The 24,768-nt window shown below is 42.4% G+C and overlaps 2 protein-coding genes across 2 annotated transcripts; both read right to left on the bottom strand.

Moving 5' to 3' along the window:
- On the bottom strand, positions 1 to 9,502 carry htatsf1 (HIV-1 Tat specific factor 1). Its single transcript, XM_014196024.2, has 10 exons — positions 9,268 to 9,502; positions 7,590 to 7,754; positions 6,643 to 6,847; positions 6,496 to 6,543; positions 5,149 to 5,303; positions 4,762 to 4,925; positions 4,543 to 4,639; positions 3,613 to 3,702; positions 1,038 to 1,175; positions 1 to 817 (listed from the first exon to the last, which is right to left on the bottom strand). The coding sequence occupies exons 2-10, from the start codon at positions 7,752 to 7,754 to the stop codon at positions 515 to 517; spliced, it is 1,365 nt and encodes a 454-aa protein (XP_014051499.1). The 5' UTR covers positions 9,268 to 9,502; the 3' UTR covers positions 1 to 514.
- Positions 9,503 to 13,405: 3,903 nt separating this feature from the next.
- Positions 13,406 to 24,108, bottom strand: adgrg4b (adhesion G protein-coupled receptor G4b). The gene is made up of 26 exons (XM_014196023.2): positions 24,016 to 24,108; positions 23,828 to 23,892; positions 23,671 to 23,701; positions 23,486 to 23,523; positions 23,128 to 23,276; positions 22,797 to 22,901; positions 22,571 to 22,647; positions 22,408 to 22,472; positions 21,970 to 22,015; positions 21,771 to 21,793; positions 21,443 to 21,591; positions 21,103 to 21,232; positions 19,387 to 19,487; positions 19,082 to 19,286; positions 18,585 to 18,753; positions 18,291 to 18,431; positions 18,063 to 18,188; positions 17,912 to 17,957; positions 17,634 to 17,737; positions 17,400 to 17,521; positions 16,911 to 17,179; positions 16,665 to 16,770; positions 15,870 to 16,153; positions 15,494 to 15,595; positions 14,056 to 14,211; positions 13,406 to 13,921 (listed from the first exon to the last, which is right to left on the bottom strand). The coding sequence occupies exons 5-26, from the start codon at positions 23,162 to 23,164 to the stop codon at positions 13,767 to 13,769; spliced, it is 2,718 nt and encodes a 905-aa protein (XP_014051498.2). The 5' UTR covers positions 23,165 to 23,276; positions 23,486 to 23,523; positions 23,671 to 23,701; positions 23,828 to 23,892; positions 24,016 to 24,108; the 3' UTR covers positions 13,406 to 13,766.
- Between the last annotated feature and the right edge of the window lie 660 nt (positions 24,109 to 24,768).

Below are 24,768 nucleotides of genomic sequence, written 5' to 3'. Positions count from 1 at the left end.
TTGCCATTGGTAACGTTGCGTTTATTTTCCATCTCAAAACAAATCATGACAAGACAGGATGGAGTTTTAGCTTTAAGGTTGAAATCGAGTTCACTGCTATATTCAAGAGAGACAATGGAAAAACATGGATGTAAATCCTTTCAGTTTAAGACCTCTCCAAAGCTTGGTCCCTAACTGTGTTTCCATTCCCAGAGTATTCAAACCAAGACCAAGACCATTTAGTTCATTACACAAATTCCTAGTATAAAAGACATAAAAGTGATGTTTAAATTATTGAGGTCAATCAATAAAACAGATCATTGTGGAGGGAAAGAATCGAAAATATACAAATAACTTTTTTTTTTATTCATCACTATGTACGCAACAGAGTATTTCCATCCCAATAGCCTTATTCCTCAGTGTGTCACTTTCCACCAATCAAACAAGGTGTGGGGGCAGTTTAGCAGACGTCAGGCAAGACTGTCCTTTTATATGCTGAACACAAGGAGATGTACAGTGATGTCTGTGTGTCTGTCTACGTGTCTTCTTCATCACTTCCTGCCAGGCTGCTGTCAGTGGAACTTACTTCTGCGTCCTCAGAGGTCTTTGGTTCCACCCCAGGGTCTACTGCTGCCTTTGCTCCTGCTTCCTGGCTCTGAGAGTTGGAGGGCTCCGTCACAGGTCCCTCTGCCTTGCTGGATGACTCCTCTGTGGTTGTGGTTGGTCCCTCTGTACTCCCTGGCGGTGCCCCCGGCGGTGCAGGCCCCTTGCTCCCACCCTCTAGGTAGGCTGCCCAGCCTTTCAGTCTCTCCTCTCGCTCCCTCGTGGTTTCCTCCACCTATAGACAGACACGCGTCAACAGTTATTTTCACTCTGGTACATTAACAGAGGTGGTCGCTATGTTCCGGAAACAACCGACGAGGTATTTAAGCCTCTCGTAACTTTAATGTGATAGGGACCTAACAACGGTACTACCTGTCGCTGCCTCCTCATGAGCCCCATCTGTGCTGACATGTGGGCCGTAGCAGCTTCTGATGCTGCACCAGCACGGTTCTTACCTGGTAGTCAGTGGATCCATCCCACAGCTGTGCTGATAACTTCTTGCCGCCAAACCAGCGACCGTCCAGCGCTATTTGACACACATCTGCATCCTCTGGCTCTTTGAAGGCCACCGAGGCCACTCCATCAGGATGTCTCTATGGAAGACATAGGACCATGTCACTAGCTAGGTTTCCCTCCAATTACCAAAAGATTTGAATGCGAAATTTCCCCACCGGCGGTGTTTCCGTCTAACTTACTGGTTGCGAATAAAAAGCGGTACACAGTGATGTCACATGTGGCAAAACACTCTGTCGCATAAAACTTTTATTGATCCATTTAAAAAGTTTGAAGTGTTCCTATTGGATTTTTGACATGGTTGCCTACGTGACAGCGAGGCACCGATCATCATGTCACCAGCATACAAATACGCCGGTGACATGAAGACGCAGTCCTTCACCACCCTGTCGCCATGACTTACTTCAGTCTGTTCAACTCCATAACCTAATAACCTCCACGGTTATCCACGTCGTAGTAGTGGGAGGAGAACACAACAGAGCTAGCTTGACTCCAAGTTTACTTCGACAAAATATCTCGATTTAGACACACAAAAGCATTTCCACTACCATTTGTTGCATTATCTCAATGACAGAAAACGACCCACCCATATAGAATATATTTTATGTTGTCAACATTCAGGAAAGTTTACCAACAATTTGCTGTTTCCATCAGGCCTGCTGTGAGTTTGTTTTATGCAACAGGTCATTCACTGCATAAAAATGGTTGGATAGAAACATGGCTACTCTCAGAACACTAAAGATATGGTTCCCAATTGACACCTTACGGAGGACATGTTTCGGATTTTGGAGTGTGTTATTTTGCTTTATAAACTGGATGGGTTGAGCCCTGAATGCTGATTGGCTTCGAGCCGTGGTTTATCAGCCCGTATACCACAAGTATGACAAAAAATATTTTAACTGCTCTAATTACGTTGGTAACCAGTTTATGATAGTAATAAGGCACCTCGGGGGTTTGTGATATATAGCCAATATACCACGGCTAAGGGCTGTGCCTAAGAACACCCCTTAACCTGTTAGGGCTAGGGGGCAGCATTTGCACGTCTGGATAAAAAAAATGTACCCGATTTAATCTGGTTACTAATCCTACCCAGTAACTAGAATATGCATTTACTTATTATATATGGATAGAAAACACTCTAAAGTTTCTAAAACTGTTTGAATGGTGTCTGTGAGTATAACAGAACTCATTTGGCAGGCAAAACCCTGAGACATTTTCTGACAGGAAGTGGATACCTGATGTGTTGTATTACCTTTAAACCTATCCCATTGAAAAACACAGGGGCTGAGGAATATTTTGGCACTTCCTATTGCTTCCACTAGATGTCACCAGCCTTTACAAAGTGTTTTGAGTCTTCTGAAGGGAGATCTGACCGAACAAGAGCCATGGAACGATGATGTCCCATTAGACACCTGGCGCGCGAGTTCATGTTGGGTACCCTCGTTCCAATACGTTATAAAAGAGTATGCATTCGTCCACCTTGAATATTATTCATGTTCTGGTTAAAAAAGGCCCTAATGATTTATGCTATACAACGTTTGACATGTTTGAACGAACGTAAATATATTTTTTCCCCTCGTTCATGACGAGAAGTCCGGCTGGCTTAGATCATGTGCTAACAAGACGGAGATTTTTGGACATAAATGATGAGCTTTTTTGAACAAAACTACATTCGTTATGGACCTGTGATACCTGGAAGTGACATCTGATGAAGAGAATCAAAGGTAATGGATTATTTACATAGTATTTTCGATTTTAGATCTCCCCAACATGACGTCTAGTCTGTATCGCAACGCGTATTTTTCTGGGCGCAGTGCTCAGATTATTGCAAAGTGTGATTTCCCAGTAAGGTTATTTTTAAATCTGGCAAGTTGATTGCGTTCAAGAGATGTAAATCTATAATTCTTTAAATGACAATATAATATTTTACCAATGTTTTCTAATTTTAATTATTTAATTTGTGACGCTGACTTGACTGCCGGTTATTGGAGGGAAACGATTTCCTCAACATCAATGCCATAGTAAAACGCTGTTTTTGGATATAAATATGAACTTGATAGAACTAAAAATGCATGCATTGTCTAACATAATGTCCTAGGAGTGTCATCTGATGGAGATTGTAAAAGGTTAGTGCATCATTTTAGCTGGTTTTATGGTTTTGGTGACCCTGTCTTTGAATTGACAAAACATTACACACAACTCTTGTAAATGTAGTCCTAACATACTCTAAATTTATGCTTTCGCCGTAAAACCTTTTTGAAATCGTAAAACGTGGTTAGATTAAGGAGATGTTTATCTTTCAAAGGGTGTAAAATAGTTGTATGTTTGAAAAATTTGAATTTTGACATTTATTTGGATTCAAATTTGCCGCTCTTGAAATGCACCTGCTGTTGATGGAGTGCACCACGGGTGGCAAGCTAGCGTCCCACCTAGCCCATAGAGGTTAACCGTGGTATATTGGCCATATACCAGAGTGACAGAAATGAAGTGAGCTGATTCTCATCAGTAGGCACTTACATCAAAAATGATGACCTTCTTCACCTGACCAAATTTCTCACATTCAGTCCGGAGGTCGTCTCGGTACTCATTTAACACCAGGGGGTCTTCCTGTGGGACAGAGATACAGTACACAGGTTTACTACAGCGCAGAAAAGGACTGGAGGTGAAGTGTTGGGATGTGAAACTAGAACACAACGATTCCTGATCTCTTACGGAGAAAGACTCAAGCCTGACTCCCTAAAATACCCCAGCGCTGTCGATAGGAAGGAGTCTAAATCAGTGTTAGTAGAATTATGTTCTCAATGTTAACTTCAATTAAAAATACTGTCTGCCACCCGGAATGTGTGAGATTCTGGTTGAATCAAACAGACGGAGGCCCAGCTTACAGGAATCAGAAGTGTTTATTCACGAGGGCGTTCTGAAGTTCATTGTACAGAGACATCATTATATACCAGGCTCCGTATTTACGCACACACATACACACAAACATGAAGGCCCCAGATCCCTTAACACTGTAGATCATTACCCAGCCGACAGTTCCATTCCTCTGAGATTAGGTAAACCTTGAGGGGGACTCCCTCTCATATCATAAACCCTCAGAGTTCAAGCTAGGGCAGGTCAACCACAGTTGAACAGTTCTTGGTGTTTACTTAAACACACAGACACCCATTCCTCTCTTATCCTAGTCCAACCTCGTTAGACTTAGGCTTAACCCTTTAGTTACTCATTCTACATGCTATATAGACCATATCCCTAATAGTTAAGTTTCAGGGTAGAATTATTTAATCATTACATTTAAACATTTAAATCCCTTAACAATCAGTTTAAACGACTCATTGCAACTGGGGGTATTTGCTGTCCTCACACCAGTCATCTATATCTATTCACACCAGCTCTTTGTGGTCGGTCGGTCGGTCGTGAGTGAGTGAGTGAGAGGTATTTGCTCACCTCAAAGTCACTGGGGTGGAACATGTTCTGGATGATGAGCACGCGTTCATGCCTCATGCGCGCCTCCCCTTTCTTCTCTGGCCTCCAGTCCAGCTGCCTATCAGTCAGATCAATGGTGAGAGATGAGCCACACAAAAGCCAATTAAAGGGACACCTAATGCCCAGAAGCATTGAGCTATTCCAATTCCAGTTACAGAATTTTGGCACGACGGGTCATACTTCTGCTGTGCCTTCATCCTCTTGCGATAATCCTTGCTCTTCTTCTTCTTCTTACTGGCGTCGTACTGACCCTTGAGCTCGAACCTGGCAGCCTCCACGTGGAGCTGATACCCCCTGATCTCTGACTCGTCAATCAGTCGCTCAGCCAGGGCTACAGACTCCTTCTGCAAGGGAGGGAGAAAAGGAGAAGCACGCTGAATGGAAACGCCACACACGCCACACTACATACACACATCCTCTCATGGAAATAGACGCATAGCAACAGAGAGATCCACCCAGACGTTTCCCCCACTAACGCTGGGAGAACACTAATCGTCTCGATTACACTCCTCGTAAGACCAAAACACACACAACGAACCATGACAACGCTAAGCCCAGAGCACTCACCTTTAAGTAACAGCAGAGTCCGTCGCCTTTCTGGTTCCCCTGGCCGTCCCTGTAGAGTTTGACTTTGTACTCCTCAGAGATGGGGTCCCTCATAACAATGCCACACTTAGACATGACCTCAACAAACTCCTCCGTGGTGATGTCCGGTGGAAGACCTGAGGCATAGAAAATAACTTCCCTGACTGAAAGTTGTGTTGGTAGCCATCAGATCTGGGTTCAAAATACACGTGTATTTAAATATTTATATTTCCTATTTTCGGTGTATTTGAGTATTTTCAAATACACTGGCCAAAGCATAGCCGAAAATGCTCCGAGGGGAATGCTCCGAGGTAATTTTGTAAAAACATTTTAAAATCCAACTGCGTGTAAAACACAGCTATCCTGTTGTCACGGTTGAAGAGAGGAGGTTCTCAGATTTCTATAGGTATAAAATGTTTTTTCAACTCTCAATGTTGAGCTCAATAGCAACTATTTTACAACCAACATATTTGATATGGCTTTGAGATACGGAGCGCGCAAAATGGGCATCAGCCATTACGATTGCATAGGCCGAATGCATGGCTACTAGCAGCGGGCATTATAATTAGAGCTAGCGATTTCGCTAACGTGTTTTGAGTTTCCATTTACTCAGGTCGTGAATTAGCCTTTGATATTAGCGCACATACATTACCGGTCAAAAGTTTTAGAACACCTACTCATTCAAGGGTGTTTCTTTATTTTCACACAGTTTTTTTGTTTAACACATTTTTGGTTACTACATGATTCCATATGTGTTATTTCATAGTTTTGATGTCTTCACTATTATTCTACAATTTAGAAAATATAAAAAATAAAGAAAAACCCTTGAATGAATAGGTGTAGATGCAGGCAAAACATTTTTTTTTTTAAAGAACATTCTGGAGGCCTATTTTAACAGTAAAATATAACAACAAAAGCAAACTGTCAACCCACAATTCATGACATTAACTGGATTAAGTTGCACATCTAAATATTTAGAATCACAACATGTTAAAATAAAACAACTTATTTACTGAATACCATCTCATTAGTCTATTACACTTTTTAATAAAGCACTGTGAATAACTTTATATGATGATTACACGTTTTCTAACGCGCGACGCTGCAAAAAACATTGGGGCATGGTGCCACCAAAAACTTAGTGGTACCAGGAGAAAATGTTCGTCTGGAGCCCTGCAAATACATTCCAATATTCAACTACTTGTATTTTCAAAATAAACTTTGTCTAAATAATTGTTTTGAAATGTATTTGAAAGTACTGTATTCAAAATACAGTAAATGGTATTTGAACTTAGTTCTGGTAGCCATATCCAGAGAAGGGAGACTTACCTGACACGTACACATTGGTATTCTTGTCGGTTTCCACATCAAACCAGGCTGCAAAGACAATGATATTTGTTTGAGTATTCCCTTTGAGGATACACCAAGTCACATATCGATTTCATGCTAAACACATGTCTGTAAAACATCCTGTACCTGCGGTATCTGCCTTCCTTTTCTCTCCTTTCTCCTTCTTGCCATCTTTCGGCTGTTCCGTGTCAGTGCGCTTCTCGGCTTTCTTCCCCTCCTCTAGCTTGGCTGTTGTGCCCGTGTCAGGTGCACACGCAGCATTTGGATCGTGCTCCCCATCCTTTGTGAAGCCGTAGTTAGCTTGATACGCAGCAAGGAAGTCCTCTGTTATCTGGACGAGAAGACCAGAATTAGCCCAACCACCATTTCACACAACATAATCTCACAACCAAAAGGTGATCAATGAAAACGGACAGGGGGTCGTGGCAATTCTAAAAGGTTCTAGAAACATAACATTAGAACAGGGATGGGCAACTTTGATGGGGGTGGGGGGCCATCAAAATCTTGAACTCGTCATGAGGGGCCGCAGTGGCACGGGGCTCATCCCCCATCATTTCCCGCAATTCTAAACATTTTGCTATGGGGCGTAGAGAAAAATGTGCTGTTTTACAGCTAATTTCCTACAATTATACACATTTTGTCATAAAATGGAGGAAAATGTTTGCAGTTTTTTTATATGAAAACTGATGATCAATGGGCCCCACCAAGGTCGGTTATTCGACCATGCTTACAACACGTTAAGATATCTGGCCGCTAGACTAATTAACCAATCAAAAAAAAAATTGCTGACATGGGCTAATTGAATGACTGCTGATGCACAAGCAAATTTCGAAATTGCACCTTGTGAATTCTATTATTCTAACTATCAACTGTCAGTTGAGAACCTGACTGAGTTCCTAAAATATATATATATATATATCATTTTCTGGGGGAAGGGGGGGAAATTGGTCCGCAAGCCTACAAAAGGCAGGCCGCATCCGTCCGCCAGTTGCCCATCCTTGTATTACGACATCCAGTTGTTGCAGATAGAAATGTAAGGTTTTAGCTAAGCAGAAGACGTGAAGGTAACACACTTTAGGAAACCATGCTTTCTTGTCGTGGTCCCAGTCATACATGGTCCCATCCTCTGGGTCCACGAAGGTGTTAGGGTCAGCTCCGTCCCCCTGTCTCTGGCCATACAGCTGCTGCAGCCGGAGCTGCTCATGGAACTCCTTATTTCCATCAGTATCACCACTCATCTAAACAACACAGGAAAACACAGGTTGTTACAAGGACATACATTGAAGATCTTGCTTGTTTCGAGGACATGTGTTGTTGTTGAATGGGCCACTACTAGGTAGAATAGTGGGCCAGCCAGCCAGCTAGAATAGTGGGCCAGTCAGCCAACCGGCCAGCCAGCTAGAATAGTGTGCCAGCCAGCTAGAATAGTGTGCCAGCCAACCGGCCAGCTAACAATATAAAACAAACGTAAGACTTGTGAACTGTCAAGTCAGGAGTTGCAGCTAGCAAGCTGTCGATAAGCTATGTGGACAGCTAGCTGGTTAGCTAATGTTAGTGAACTAGCTATAAATCTATACTGAACAAAAATATAAACGCAACATGCAACAATTTTACTGAGTTACACTTCATATAAGGAAATCAGTCAATTTAAATAAATAAATTAGGCCCTAATCTATCGATTTCACCTGACTAGAGAGGGGTGCAGCCATGGGAGGGCCTGGGAGGACATACGCCCACCCACTTGGAACCAGGATGACCCAACCAGAATGAGTTTTTCCCCCACAAAAGGGCTTTATTACAGACAGAAACACTCCTCAGTTTCATCAGCTGTCCGGGTTGGCTGGTCTAAGACGATCCCGCAGGTGAAGAATCTGGAAGTGGAGGACCAGGGCTGGCGTGGTTACACCTGGTCTGCGGTTTTGAGGCCGGTTGGACGTACTGCCAAATTCTCTAAAATGATGTTGGAGGCGGCTTATGGTAGAGAAATTAACTCTGGTGGACATTCCTGCAGTCAGCATGCCAATTGCACACTCCCTCAAAACATCTGTGGCATTGTGCCGTGTGACAAAACTGCACATTTTAGAGTGGCCTTTTATTGTCCCCAGCACAAGGTGCTCCTGTGTAATGATCATGCTGCTTAATCAGCTTCTTGATATGCTACGCATATCATGTGGATGTATTAGATAAAAGATAAATGCTCACTAACAGGGAAGTAAACAAATTTGAGCACAAAATGAGAGAAAAACGTTTTTTTGTGCGTATGTAACATTTCTGGGATATTTTATTTCAGCTCATGAAATCAAGACTTTACATGTTGCGTTTATATTTTTGTTCAGTATAGCTACAGTAACGTTAGCTAGCTTACGAGTGAGCTATGTTAGCTAGTAGCCCATGGGTGCTGCGTGACAATCTGAAATCAGACAATGAAAAGTATATTATACACATCTTTATAGCACTAACGTTACTAATATCTAGCCAATTGACTGGACCTGGCTAGTTAGCTTTGTTTATTTATAAAAATTGTAGCTTCTAAGTTAACGTTAGCTGACAATCAAGCGAGGGTGCCTAGTTAGCTAACTAGCTAACGTTAGCAAGCACTGCTTTGTGTGTTTTGCCAGGAATTCGACTAGAAAATAACGTTACATAACGAGCCAAGGGGCAGCAATCCTTGTCTTTGAAGATCAATTCTTTGTATGTGGATTATTGATTAGTTAGCTAATTAAACGTTAAAACATTAGCCAGCTCAGCTACCTTTGGCTTTGACGGTCCGCCGCCAACGATGATTGAAGATACACTTCCGGTGTCAAAGAAGAACTTCTGGTAGTAATAAACCCATCGAGTCAAGGTTAGAACAGATCCAGCTTTTGTCAACTCAAAACGTCAAATGTTTTTTTTTTTACGTACAAAAATTAAGCATTTTAGCTAACCCTAATCTGTTACGTTAATTCTCCTAACCTGCTATGAAAAGTGAAATTTGACGTAAATTTCACAAAAGCTGGAGGCTTTCTAGCCATGACCTAAACCTGTGTCGTCACCAGGGGGAGAACAACTACCTCTCAGTGAAGCCAGAACATATTTGATGAAGCCATGCAATTCAAGGCTGACCGTGGTACTGCAGGCAGGCATTGTTTGCAGAAAACAGGATCCCCCATTATAGGCAACGGGAGTATGGCGATTTTCATGACTTTGTATGGGCAAAGATGTTGGTATGTGTAATTGCAATAGTCTGTAAAAACAATGGACAAAGCAATTACTGGTTATGGTCCAAACGCGAAGTAGACAGGCTCCTGAGTGGCACAGCGTCTAAGGCACTACATCTCAGTGCTAGATTCGTCACTACAGACCCTGGCTCGTTTCCAGGCTGTATCACAACTGGCTGTGATTGGGAGTCCCATAGGGCGGCGCACAATTGGCCCAGAGTCGTCCGGTTTAGGGTTTGGCTGGGGTAGGCTGGTTAACTGACTTGCCTAGTTAAATAAAGGTTAAATACATTTTTTTAAAAGACAGCCCTTGAATGACGTTTTACATCGTCACATCCGAATGAGCCTTGATCTGAGAGGCAAAGTCCATGTAGGAAATCTTGACATTGAGCCTAAAAACAACCAACCTGAAGCTATTGATGTACCTAGCAAGCTATGGTAGCTGGTACTCATGTCAGGTAGCTAGCTACAGTTACCCATAGCTGGCTAGCTAGTTTTATAGTTTGGTTATTTATTCCAAATATATTTTATGTTTATGAAGCTAGCTACGTTTGATAGGTTCCTATGAGTCTGAGTTTCATATTCCCATTTGCCTCTGCTAAAAATCAATGCCATCTATATGTATATTTTTAGCTAGCATCATAATTTTGTCTCACATGCCAAAAAATGTTGCGTGTTGATTTAATTTGACACTTGGCGATCAAAGTTGTTCACTCGCTCCCTCAAGCTAAATCGAGGACCAAGGGGCAACTTTTATGAATTGGACTGCCACATAAGATGGCAATCTCACTGCATCCAGTTTCAACACAGATTCCCCCGAGGGAAAGTGGCTAGCGTGAGGGCTGAGGGGGTAGAAATAACACGATTGGACCGCATCTACTGTATATATGAATGGACAAAGCCATCGATCACTTTACACCATTCATTCAGAGACTCAATAGCGCATTGAAGCCAAATGAAGTCGGTTAAGATGGCGTCTCACGGAGACATGGGGAGCATTCCTCTGCCCGTGTGTTGCTGACGCATGCCAGATCTTACAACGCCTGGATAGGTATTTTAAGTATCGGCTAGCCACAACATATGTTATAGCAATCTGTCAGTCGGTGACACAGTCGTTGACGTGGCACGCAACTATTGGTTGATGCATGCAACGTCTAAGCATTAACTCTAGTTGAAAGCCGACCGGGGTACTGCAGGCTGCCATTTGCAACTAAATTATCCTCATGACTTCTTCTGTGTGCGCAATTTTATCTGTTCATAATTAAATTGGCAGGTTAGGAGAATGAATGTAGCCGGTTAGGAGAATGAATGTAGCCGGTTAAGATAATTAATGTGGCAGGTTAGGAGAACTAACCTAGCAGGTTAGGAGAATAAGGTTAAGGTTAGGAAAAGCTAAAATGCTACAAGGAAGCAGCAAGCAGCCACTGAAAATGGTCTTGAGTGGCAACCAATCTTCACATTTAGCTGTTAGGTTTCCATACATATGCCCACTTATGTTGATCCTCCCACTTCTTTCTCAACGCCCACTTTCAGACACACTCCACATATGCAGGTACCCATGACTCTAAACATGCCGCATACCAGAGTGGGAAGAGTCTAAACAGAATCCTTGGGACATCTTGCCAGTGATACTCTAATGACGAGATGATCCAAGTATGGGTAACTGCTTACGAATTCTGCATTCATAACCAAGTAGGAAGGTGGTAATTACCAGTTGTGAAGTCGTAAATACCAGTTGAATGCATTCACGGGGTGAGTTCTAGTGGTACGCCTAACGAAGCCGACTGCAGACGAAAGTCGAGTAAAGTTGGACACTGTGGTGGTTTTCCAACAGCAAGGCTCAGATCAACCAATGCCAATGTCAACATAGCTGCTATTGTTTATAAACGTTTCTGTATAAATGTCGAAATAAACTTTTCTATACCCCCCTATTACACACTCACAAACTGCAAACATAGTGCGTGGAAGATGAATTTGTTAAAGCGAGGTCGCAAATATCACTTTCATGTATATCTCCTGTAGCTTTAGAACCGTGGTAAAGTTGGTTCCTGTTTCAGTCATGTCTTTGGCCACATTCACGTGGGTCAAACAGAAATACCCTAATGATTGGTTGACAAATAGTGCCTCCAACAATGCAGGCGATGGCTGCATTGTGTAGTTGGTGAGAAGCAATTGCAGCTACTTGAAGGCGACTTCATCAAAAACTGCATGTCCTTTGATCACATGATTTTTGTAAAGTTCATGCAGTCATCACGTAGTTGCAAGTTGGACAATTTTTATGCCCATAATGCAACCCACTTTTGAAAGGTGGTGACCATTGAGGGTCACCGACTTGACAAAAGTGATCACTCGAACGCGCCCACGTTCTTTGAACTCCTTGAGAAACTCTGATTGGCTAATGGCCAGCAAGCTTTGTCAAGCATAAACTCAAAGTGCAGCTATCATGTTTGTAAACAAATCATAGTGTTCAAAAACTATATTAATAGATTGTTTTTTATAAATAATGTTTTGTTGTTGCAGTTAACTACCGAAAACTGTTATCAAGGTAATTTCCTTAGTAGTTGACGTCAGAGGTGGGAGAAGTCAGAGCTCAGGGATGATAATTACTAGTCTATCAGTTGAAGAGTTGTTCAAGTGTATTTATCCAGTAAATACTACTTTCCCACTTGGTTATGAACGCAGCATTAGAGTGTGTCTGAAAGTGGGCGTGGTGAAAGAAATGGATGGATCAACAGCAATGCGTGTAACATCTGCGCTCCGTTATTTGTTAGACAGTTTTGAGTGAGCAAAGTTTGTTTTCCTTCTTACCATGCAACTACCATACCACGAGAGTTTGGACTTCTGTTTTGTCTGAGTTGTATTTTACTCTTACAAATAATTGTACATTTTTCAGTTAATAAAACTCACAATTGTTTATATTTGATTAAAAGTACTGATGATGATGGGTGTACTGTTGCTGGTATGTGTGTGAAAGTGATCCCCTCGAACACGCCCATGACACAGATCGTCTTGTCTCGTCCCTCAAAAATAGGAGTCGTTGGGCGCGTTCGAGCGGATCACTTTATCAAGTCGTGACCATCGTTGGTCACCGCCTTTCAACGTGTGTTGCATTATGGGGATAACAATTGTCTGGGCTCGTTTGAGTGGTCGGGCGTAAGCAACCGACTGTAGACAAGTCGAGGAGTATGTGGATTGGCGGTAATGCACCATAAATAGAAGGCGGAAAGGCAGGCGGCAGGTGGGAGGAGGCGAAATCATGTGGGAACATTCTAGCAAATGAGAGAGCAGATACGCGTGTGCACAGCAGACAACTTTTTGTCAAAGTTGCCAAGATGCCACGTGTGTCCACTTGTATCAGTACATTCGTAACTACCTTAACATTATAAAACTATTTGATCAAATCAGATCCAACACTCTCATACAAAGAATCCTTAGTTGGTCTGCTTACCGCTGTATTCTCACATGGACAGATTCTTACAGGTGTGGAGCCTCTCACTTCGCATCTTGCTCTCTGGCCGTGCATATAATGCATGGCAGCAGGGGGCAGTAGAGAGCACCACCCGTTAACCACAGATCAACAAAATCTCCCATCCCAACTTTTCAGGCACATGTCAGCACATACTGGTATTTTTCATCTCACATAAAACTTTGATACACAAATACTGATATTAGAAAAAGATTGCAGTCAATGTAATTTATTGTCTGTATTGCACACATGCATACTAGTCTAATTTGTCACACCTTCAGTACAATAAATAGATCAGTGAAGATGGCCAGGACATCATTCATCAGATAGATCATCACAAAGAACTTCATTTTAATTTGCTCCAAGGTAAGTAGAAATTAAAAACACCATTCATATTATGTCCTAAATGTTGCTTTATCATACAAGTGCATTCATGTCCCAGATTGAGTCAAAGCGAAAGCTGCCATGTTACACAGAACCAAGCCTTGTCTGATATTTCAGATTGCACAAGTTACAATCTTTGTTTCTCTATTCATTCATTTAGCACAAATTAAGGTGTTCCTCCTTGCCGTATTTCAAAGGTCTTAAGGAATGGGAAGCCGATGTCTTGGGTGAGATCCGTCTTGCCAAGAGGGCCCCTCGCAGTTCCCCTCCTCTGGGAAAGAGGCACTCTTGTGAGGTAGAGGAGTGGAGTTGTGTTGGACAAGTGGTAGTGCCAAGTTATTCTCATACACAAGGTCTGCCGAAAACAAGCAGAAAATATATTTCTACACCATGCACTCGAGCTCTAACCACTCATTAGAACGTCATCATTGGAGTCATAGAATAATACTAAATCACAACGGTTCTTCCTTCAGAAAAATTTAATCTCACCCAAGTTAGGTCTTCTGATGGAGACCTGTCGTTGACTGGAGTCGGAGGAGGCCGAAGTGCTTTCTGTGGCACTGGACTTTATGGACCTCACTGAGGGCATGCGCACCAGAGGGTTAGGTCTGGATTTGGCACCAACTGTAAAAGTCTGGCTCCACTCTGAACAACAAGACAAATTACACATTCATAACTAGATTTTCAGATCAACATAATCCATACAGTACCAATCCAAAGTTTGGACACACCTACTCATTTCAGGGTTTTTCTTTATTTTACTATTTTCTACATCAAAACTATGAAATAACACGTGAAATCATGTAGTAACCAAAAATAGATTTTAGATTCTTCAAAGTAGCCACCCTTACTTAGCCTTGATGATGGCTTTGCACACTCTTGGCATTATCTCAACCAGCTTCATGATGTAGTCACCTGGAATGCATTTCAATTAACAGGTGCGCCTTGTTAAAAGTTAAATTGTGGAATTTCTTTCCTTCTTAATGCGTTTGAGCCAATCAGTTGTGTTGTGACAAGGTAGAGGGGGTATACAGAAGACTTGCTAGGGCCAAGAAACATTAGATCGGCGGAAATATGTCTTTGGTCTGATAAAACCAAATTTGAGAGTTTTGTTTCCAACCGCGGTGAGATGCAGAGTAGGTGAACGGATGATCTCCGCATGTGTGGTTCCCACCGTAAAGCATGGAGGAGGAGGTGTGATGGTGTGGGGATGCTTTGCTGGTGACAGTCTGTGATTTATTTAGAATTCAAGGCACACTTAACCAGCATGGCAACCACAGCATTCTGCAGTGATACGCCATCCCATCTGTTTTGGACTTAGTGGGACTATCATTTGTTTTCCAACAGGACAATGACCCAACACAGCTCCAGGCTGTGTAAGGGCTATTTGACCAAGAAGGAGAGTGATGGAGTGCTGCATCAGATGACCTGTCCTCCATAATCACCTGACATCAACCCAATTGTGATGGTTTGGGATGAGTTGGACCACAGTGTGAAGGAAAAGCAACCAATAAGTGCTCAGCATATGTGGGATTCCTTCAAGACTGTTGGAAAAGCATTTACAGGTGATGCTGGTTGAGAGAATGCCAAGAGTGTGCAAAGCTGTCATCAAGGCAAATTGTGGCTACTTTTAAGAATCTCAAAAATAAAATATGTTTTGATTTGGTTAACACTTTTTTGGTTACTACATGATTCCATATGTGTTACTTCATAGTTTTGATGTCTTTACTATTATTCTACAGTGTAGAAAATAGTAAAAATAGAGAAAAACCCTTGAATGAGTAGGTTTGTCCTAACTTTTGACTGGTACTGTGTATATATATATATATAAAAAATACATTTGTTTTATTTTGATCACGGTCAAACATTCATTGAATTTCTGATTTGGGTGGTTATATTACAGTATATTGATATGTGGTTGCATTACCAGAGTAGTCTTGGAGTCTGAAGCGGCCAAAGCACAAATGGATTCTCCATTGTTTTCTCACATTCTCCTTCATCAGACAATGGAACAGAAATATAAAGAACCCTAAAACACACCAGTGACACTGGCATCAGGTTTATACCCTCTATACATTACACCCTATGACAGGATAGTGCGACATCTTGGCAATTCCATTTTTTCTACTTACCCAGAGTCAGATGAACTCATGGATACCAGTTTTACGTCTCTGCGTGCAGTTTGAAGCAAGCTTAAGGTCATTTCTGGAGCCATTGCTAACTAGCGTTAGCGCAATGACTGGAAGTCTACAAGAACAGCTAGCATGCTTTAAACAAATAAACGCCTAGCAGCAGTCACTCACCTTGCAGACTGTTGAGGACACAGAAGAGGTAGAGGAAGGGAACCTTGGCTGGCCCCCAGGCAAAGAAAGCCACAGTCCAGGTGAGACCCAGCAGGAAGGTGAGACTGGAAACCCCCTTCAGGTCCTGCAGAAGGAGGCCGCTGTGGATGCCAGCCGGCTGATTGACCCGCATGTGGCGGATCTGGACCAGGACCACCACGAAGATAGCCATGTTGCACAGCATTACTAGCAGAATGTAGCCCACCACAGACACATAGAAAGCCACTTCATCCTGGATCCAGCAGCTGATAATAGGAGAGAGAGGGATTTTATCTATACATCTGAATAACAACCTCAGTCCAGAATCCAGGGGTGTAACTTTCACTGGGGACTGGGGGGACATGTCCCCCCCACATTCTGAAATTGAATTTTTGTCCCCCGCAGTTTTGTCATTGGAATGTGATACAAAACGAGGCGCGGTGTACTTTAGGACCAGGCGAACGCCTCTGAGCTGTTTGGAGTGTTTATCTCACTTGAAGAAAAAAACACACACACATATATATTTATATATATATATATATATATATATATATATATCCCCCACTTCTAAAACCAAAGTTGCCCCCCTGCCAGAATCTACAATACACAGACTCCAGTACCACACAATGATCTACACGTAGCCCAATTTAACTGTAGAAAGTTTTGAGTTGACATTGAGTGTCAGATACATGTCATTCAGTGTCAGAAAACGGTGCTGTTCATCTGATGATAGTGACATGGAACAATAAAGTACAACAGGATGAATCTAATACTTACAACGCCTCGGAGTTATCTAGTGGTTCCATGGACTCACTGCCGAGGGAGCTGCCGTAGGACTCTCTCTTCACAACCAGAACTACGCAGCATATAGCCAGAGGGATTCCTACGAGAGGGGAGGAAGGTGGAGAAGGAGAACACGTGATATGGTTCAACTGATAAGAGTGGAAGGGGAAATACGGATAACTGTAGTTTCAAAAAACGTAGCATTTCGCTATTGTTCTAATTGAACAAAGTTGATCTCACCCCATCCTAGGGAGCAGAACTTTAGGATGTATGAGGGCACATAAACATTGAAGACTTTGACCAATGCAAAGTACATGTGCACAGCCTCCAGGCCCATCCAGGTGAAAGAGGCCAGCAGGAAGTAGTGCAGTGCGGAAGCCACTGCCACACAGAGCCCATAGCTGCCAAAGGAGGAGAGCCAGGAGTTGACCAGGAAAACCATGTTGAGCCCCAGCAGCGCCAGAGACAAGTTCATGAGGATCTTGGATGGGTAGTCTCTGCGGAGCTTCCTGTGAGGGAAAATGGGGGTATGTGAGATTGAGAGAAAGCTGAGAGGGCAACAATTGAGCAGATGGTATAAAGTGCATGGAAAAAAGGAGGAGGCTGTGGAAAGAACACTGTAAGTCACTTTACAAAACGCACAAAGATGATACAGTGTGAAAACAGGAAGAGGGTGCCACTCCAAAAACTGAAGGTGCAGAGCGTAGATGTAACTGAATTGATTCTTACTCAAATGCTGTGTATGTCAATACAGTGATTCCCAGGAAGAGAGAGGAGACACCGCAGCCCAGATAAGTGATGATGGTCAGAATTTCCTCATTTGCTATGTCGATTTGAGTCCTGGATACATCCTACAGTACGAGGGAGGATAGTGGCGTAGAGGAGAACATCGTGGTGAGAACAAAGCTTATGTACCGTTTTCTAAGGTAACCACCCTTGGTGCATTTCAAAGAGGGTCATTACCAGAAGTACTCCAAAATGAGTGAGGTGGTCACACAGGCATGTGGTATAGTCAGCACTGCTGTTGTGCTTCCTGCATCCATGCTGTTCCCATCCTCCCTTTCCTTCTGTAGTGAAATACAATATTTATCTACCCCACGCCTCCGCTATACCACACACACACACACACACACACACACACACACACACACACTACACAGATCAACTCTGAGTACACACTTTCCAAAATATTAGGATTTCATTTGCTGGATTATTCCTCTGCGGTTTATAATAGGACCTACCATTTTGATTGAAGTCCCAGTAGACACACTGCACCTCCTTGCCAAGCTTCGAGAGAAAATCCAATGAGATCAGGCAGCAAAATATGGGTTTGATTGATCATTTTACAAGTGATTGTTCAGTTGATTTATTGTCAGGAAGTGTTCCACATACTGGATTGGACATCACGTGATGTAGTGTCACCTCAACATCCTCCTCTAGGTCCTTGATGGGGCCACTGGCATTGGTGACACTGGCTGAGACCACATACGTGTTCAGGATCTTCCCATCCGGGTTGTTCTGAAATGTTGAAGTATACAAGATTGCGACTGACTTCTATCCAATAATACAGTGCCGTTCTGACATAATAAAGACGGCCCTGCAGTGGTGCAACTCTGTTACCATGAAGAGAGTTGGGACTCCATAAAACTGAAACTGAACCCGCGGCTGGGTTCCACTGTGTTGAGGAAATCTGTACTTCAAGGCTGAGGGTAGGGAGATGAATGCAACCGTCCCTTTGAACGGATCCTTGTTGATATAAATCTACAACACCAAGATTAAGGCCATGATCAGAACAATGCCATCTTAATATCAATGACTGTACAGATGGGTAAAATGGAGGGGTTATATCACCTTGTGTTTAGAAGTATAACTCTGGGGAACCATTTTAATGTTTGGCAATCAATTAGCGCTAACCTCGGGGTTTAGGCCCTCTGCAGCAGACGAGACCCCAAAAGTGAGGACCTGAAACTGGTCCCGGTCTACGTCCACCACGGAGATAGCCATCGCAGAAGCAACCAAAGTGTAATTTGTCTGGTCAAAATAAGACATCTTGTCGCCAACCATCTCTGTAATGTTCAGTATTCTGCAGAGCAAAGAGCAGAGGGCAAAGTTGAGGACACAGTAAATATTGATAGCAGAACGTACAGGAAAATGAGAGAGAGAGAGAGAGAGAGACGTTCTCCATTTGTACAGCTTCAATAGTCCAGGGCTACGTTCCAATATCCATACTAACATTAGCCCAAATATTCCTTCATTCTAATTGGTAGGCTAGTATGGATTCTGGATCGGATACCAGGCGTATCTCGTATGACCGTGTGGTTTTGAGGAAGCCTCCTCCTAATCGCCACTCCATTTCTTTAACCACCTGACCTGTGTGGTAGGGATGAGTGCAACAGAGAGAAAACACCCACTGGTTGGTGACATGCTGCAGGTAGCTCTTAGACTCCAACATGTCTGAGATGATGTTGATGATAGCTTTGCCCAGAGGTGGGGTCATACAGCTGATGAATACAATGTTTTTGAGTTTGTTCAGAATGGTGTTAAGTTCAGTGCAGTTGAGGTCTGGATGGTCCTTCAGCAGGCTCTCTATCATCTCCACCACATCCATAGCATTCTCTGAAAACACAAAAAGTACAATGCATTGGTTATTATGGTCACAGACAGTGTGTGTCCCCCAAATGGACGCAGTAGAACTACCCAGGTGAAGTCAACTCACCAGGAGTGACATCAATGTTGTCTAGGTCTGGAATGGTCTCAACCACAAACGGACATTGGTGCAGATCTGGGATGCCCCAATGGATTGGCAAACCCAACAGACTGTCAGCAGGACAGGTGTGTCAGGCGTCATCCACCCATGGTCAAACAGATGACAGACAGGAATATCAAAGTCAATGAGTATAATATACACTGAACAAAAATCTAAAGACAACATGTAAAGTGTTGGTCCCATGTTTCATGAGCGGAAATAAAAAATCCCAGACATTTTTCATTCGCACAAAAAGATTATTTCTCTCAAATGTTGTGCACAAATTTGTTATATCCCTGTTAGGGAGCATTTCTCTTTTGCCAAGATAATCCACCCACCTGACAGGTGTGGCATATCAAGAAGCTGATTAAACAGCATGATCATTACACAGCTGCACCTTGTGCTGGGGACCATAAAAGGCCACTTTAAAATGTGCAGTTTTGTCGCACAATACAATGCCACAGATGTATCAAGTTTTGAGGGAGCGTGGAATTGGCATGCTGACTGGAGGAGTGTCCACCAGAGCTGTTGCCAGAGAACTGAATGTTCATTTCTCTACCATAAGCTGCCTCCAACGGCATTTTAGAGAATTTGGCTTCACAACCGCAGACCTCGTGTAACCACGCCAGCCCAGAACCTCCACATCTGGCTTCTTCACATTCGGCATCATCTGAGGGGGGGTGGGGGGACAGAGGGGTGGTGAGGAGTATATATATATATATATATATATATATATATATTTGTTCTTCCAGTTTCGTCGCAGGAGTAAAATAATCTTGCGGCAGGAGGATTTGATTATTCTCAAAGAATTGCTAATTTGTAACGGGAAATTCGTTTTGGTAGGCTATGGTAGACTATAGTTTAGGTGTAGCTTACGGCTGCATTTCAGATACACTTGTATGTCGTATTGGAGACAAATATTTATCTTGTGTTATTAAGCTACAGTATATAAAACAACATTGTTGATGTGTTTGGAGGCATTTCAGATACATTTTTGTTCATTTGACTTTGGCAGTAGTAGGGTTTACACTAGTAGGACATGTATTCTGTCTGGTGCTTTAGCGTTTGAGCGAGTGAGAGAGAACTGCAGGCTTTCATAAAATGTATGTAAATCACAATTTGAGTTTCCTGTAGCGCAGGAAGATTCTCAGTGACAACGAAGTGATCAAATTAGGATACCACATATGTAGGTTTACAATTTGCAGTGTTTCTTCCCTACACATTTTTATTGTTATGGAGGCGAACAGGTCTCTCAGAGACAAACACTATCACATCCCTCGCAAACAGTATTTAACACCCATAATAAAATTGATCAGGGTTATAATAGAAATATTACCTCTGCTTATTATCTACAACAGATTCATGCTTTTATTGCAGGACATATTCCAGATGTACAGTCATCGATTGATTTAGTCATAATCGTTCAATGCAAATAGCCCTATTCTAATGTTAAGGAGAGACAGCTTGGTCATTATGTTGCAGACAGCACATCGTTTCTGACAACAAGATGAAATTGGCTATAAAATCAATGAGCCAGAAACGATAAACCTCTACAACTCAGTTGTTCACTGAGAGACACCATTTGAGACCAGAAGAGCCCTTTATCATTGGTAATTTGTCATGACCTTGCATAATATACTAACTACATTATGTACTACAATAGTGTAGCTTGACAGCTTGTCTCACCAGAGCCTGCTAGCTGTCTTGCTGGTGTCTCCCTGACATGGCAGTGTGGCAGTCCGGGGGGCCCAGGTGCCTGGCCACACAAACAGGCCCTGTCTGGTCTGGTGTCGGTGCTCAAGACAACTCCCTGGCGCTTGGGGGAACAAGGAAGACAAGGCATCAACTCCTGCACAACTCACAGGGACAAAGGGTGTATTTTCAAATCATTCACATCAAAGGGAATGCAATTTTTGTACTGGTTCTTAAACCCTTAAATCTCTTTTGCTCTTGTCTAGACAGTACCAGAGTCCATTCAATTTCCGTTTTTATGGGTCTCGTTTCAAATCAACAAAGTGAAACTTACGTATATGACGAATGTTAATGTCGTTGGACTTGTTTTCCATGGTTATAGTGCCATTGGTGTATGTCTTCTCCAGGAGGGTACGGATCCTTGTCCTTGTCTCCTCTTGACTTGATGACGTTGTCACCCGCATCTGGAATCGGCAGCCGTGTCTGTGGATGGATGGGGAAACATTGCATACATCTGTGCGCCAAACTACTTGCTCCTTAAGTTAAATCATCCAGTGAAGTAGTTACATATGGCTCACTCCATTTTATTATAAATGACATGCGGTGTCTTGTTGTCCTCACTGTATGTCTGACTTTTGGGGTATTCTTTTGTATGATCATACCTTGATGTTTTGAGCAAGGAAGGCTGTAAGAAAGAATTACACTGTTTAGTGCTTACAAACCTTGAATATTTGAGCAGAAACTGTACGGGTAGGTCAAAGCCGTTTTTATTTTCAATGGGAATATGTTAACCTCTCACAAATACATGTATTGCTGCCTCAACTACCTGGAGAATAATTTGTATGTCCTGCCGATACATACCCCATCAGAATCAACCATGTTTGATCGTGGAGATGGATGCTGCACACTGAAAGACAGAACACCTACTGATTAAACTGATATTCTCCGCATATCAGTTTTTTCTTAAAAGGCCCAATCCAGCCATTTTTATCTCCAATATCAGATCATTTCTGAGTAACAATTACCTACCGTTCTGTAATAGGTTCCCATTAAAATTGTCAACGGGAAAAAAAACTTTTACAGCGTTAGTTTCATCAGCTCTTTTAGAATATGATACAAAACACAGGAAAGTATACTTTTTACTACACTGGGCCTTTAAGAGGTTAAAATTAAGAGCTCACTATATCCCACAAATGGAATTAGGGGAGATTTTATCTTGCTCTTAATTCGAACCTCATAGGCCCAGTGCATTCAAAATGCAGTTTTTCCTGTATTAGTGAGTGTTTTACTGATACATACCTGTATGCCTTTCCCAAAAGCTGGAAGGTCAGAACAGACATCTCATCAGGTAGAGTGACATGCAGCTGAAATTGTCAGAGAACAGGCAGTGTGAGAAGTAACCTGGGTTCATCAGGAAATCAAGGATATGAATGAAGAAAAGCTATCCTTTCAGCCTACATACCCAGGTAATGATAGTCAGTTCTGGATGGATACAGAACCCAGTAAGGGTCACGTTCACATCAACCTCAAAATATATGTCTGTGATGAAAGACAACATTAAGAAGTTTAACACCGAGAGTGTGAGATATTTGAAACCAATATATTTCAGGCCAGAAATGATATCACATGCTGTAATTAGTTTGGTTGTGGATGGATCATTTCCTGAAACAGATGAGGAAGACACTAACCTGAGAGTTCACCACCAGTCGTGACACTAAGGTCTGTGGTTGTGTCAGAAGAGGTTCCAGTGGCCATGACAATGGGAGGAATGACTGTGGCAGGGGGGAAGTCCTCTGGGGAAAGAAACAATCCCTCTCATCATCACAGTGGAACCATGGACCCGCATTGGCATCACTCTTCTATATCATATATAGGGCCAGGAATCTGTCATCCTGACCATGTGACCAGGAAAATCTCTGGACCTAATCATTCAGTAACCTTCCTTCCCCAGTTGGCTACTCTTTAGTTCTGACTTTCTTTCCAGAGGTGGGATTCCTTTTGGAATGGTTTGTGACTTACCTACAGCGTTCACTTGGATGCTCTGGGGGTTAGCCATTAGCGTGAGATATCCGACGTTGTGAGGTGTGTTCAGCAACTGAGAGACCTGTTTCTGCACTGTGCTGACATCAGAGCTGGGGATCACGTTGAGGTGGACCAGGCAGTCAAAGCTGTGTGGTGAATACAGCAATTATCAAACCACAACAAGAGCAAGTCCTTTTAGTCCCAAACCTATAGCTTCAATCAGCTCTTGGACATATCAGACAGTGTGTATATTTTTATTTTCATTTCTGCCAATTGTAGTGTCACAGAGACCATTAAAAAAAAAAAAAAGGAAACTCGAAACTTATGAACCCCACCAGAATAATGTCTTTCTTACCGGTTTGCATAAAATTCAGCCCGCAATATTGGTTTGTCCTGGGGAATTGAAATGGTAGTACATGCTATCATCTGTGCTCTAAACAAGTTGCAATGATTATTGTCAGAGTAAATGTATAACGACGTAACTATCACGTTATTGTGGTTACTGTGTAGTATCGTCGTTCCGTCGAGTTCAACACTTACATGGGCCTCTTCCTCATATGTCTCACTGGCACTGTCAAAAGTGTGAAAAAGCTTGTGTTGGTGATTGCAATTGAGATGAAAAGATTGTTGATTAGAATATTGCATAAATAAATCCAAGATATACCTGTACTAATTTTGTATTTGGGACTTTCCTTACCTGGTTGACACAGACACAGAGACTCTGTACAAATGATATTTGTTGGATGGTAATATCTGTCTGAGCTGCAAGGACATAAAGGTAATGTAGACATTCAAATTGAGAACATTACATGTGCTGAGTCATCTCGGAACCATTTGAAACACTGTGCAACATACAGGAAGTGAAATGTGACCCCATTAGCTTACCCATTTCTGTGCAAGGTCTCTGGCTTTGTATACGTCTGTACTGTTTCCATCGTAGCAGATGATGGCGATCTTGACTTTAAGTTCGTACAAAGACCAGGCTGACACAAATTAGGAAAATGATGGCATTGATCAGTAGCAATGTATAACAGACAAAGCATTGCCTTGGTGTTTAGCCCATTTACCTTCTGATGTGTAGCTAACGCTACTTAACTTACCTACATATCTACACAAAAATGTAAACGCAACATGCAACAATTTCTAAGATTTTACTGAGTTACAGTTCATATAAGGAAATCAGTCAATTGAAATTGAAATTGATTAGGTCCTAATCTATGAATTTCACATGACTGAGAATACAGATATGCATCTGTTAGTCACAGATATTTTAAGAAAAATGTAGGATCTGAAAACCTGTCAATATCTGGTGTTACCACCAGTTGCCTCATGCAGTGCAACACAACGCCTTCGCATGTTGATCAGGCTGTTGATTGTGGCCTGGAATGTTGTCCCACTCGTGTTCGTACACGTCGATCCAGAGCATCCAAAACATGCTCATTGGGTGACATGTCTGGTGAGTATGCAGGCCATGTAAGAACTAGGACATTCAGCTTCCAGGAATTGTGTACAGATCCTTGTGACATGGGGCCGTGCATTATTATGCTGAAACATGGGGTGATGGCGGCGGATGAATGGCACGACAATGGGCCTCAGGATCTCGTCACGGTAACTCTGTGCATTCAAATTGCCATCGAT

Source organism: Salmo salar, chromosome ssa04, assembly GCF_905237065.1.
Source record: "Salmo salar chromosome ssa04, Ssal_v3.1, whole genome shotgun sequence".
Lineage (NCBI taxonomy): Eukaryota > Metazoa > Chordata > Actinopteri > Salmoniformes > Salmonidae > Salmo > Salmo salar.
This window is presented reverse-complemented; position numbering and strand designations above follow the sequence as displayed.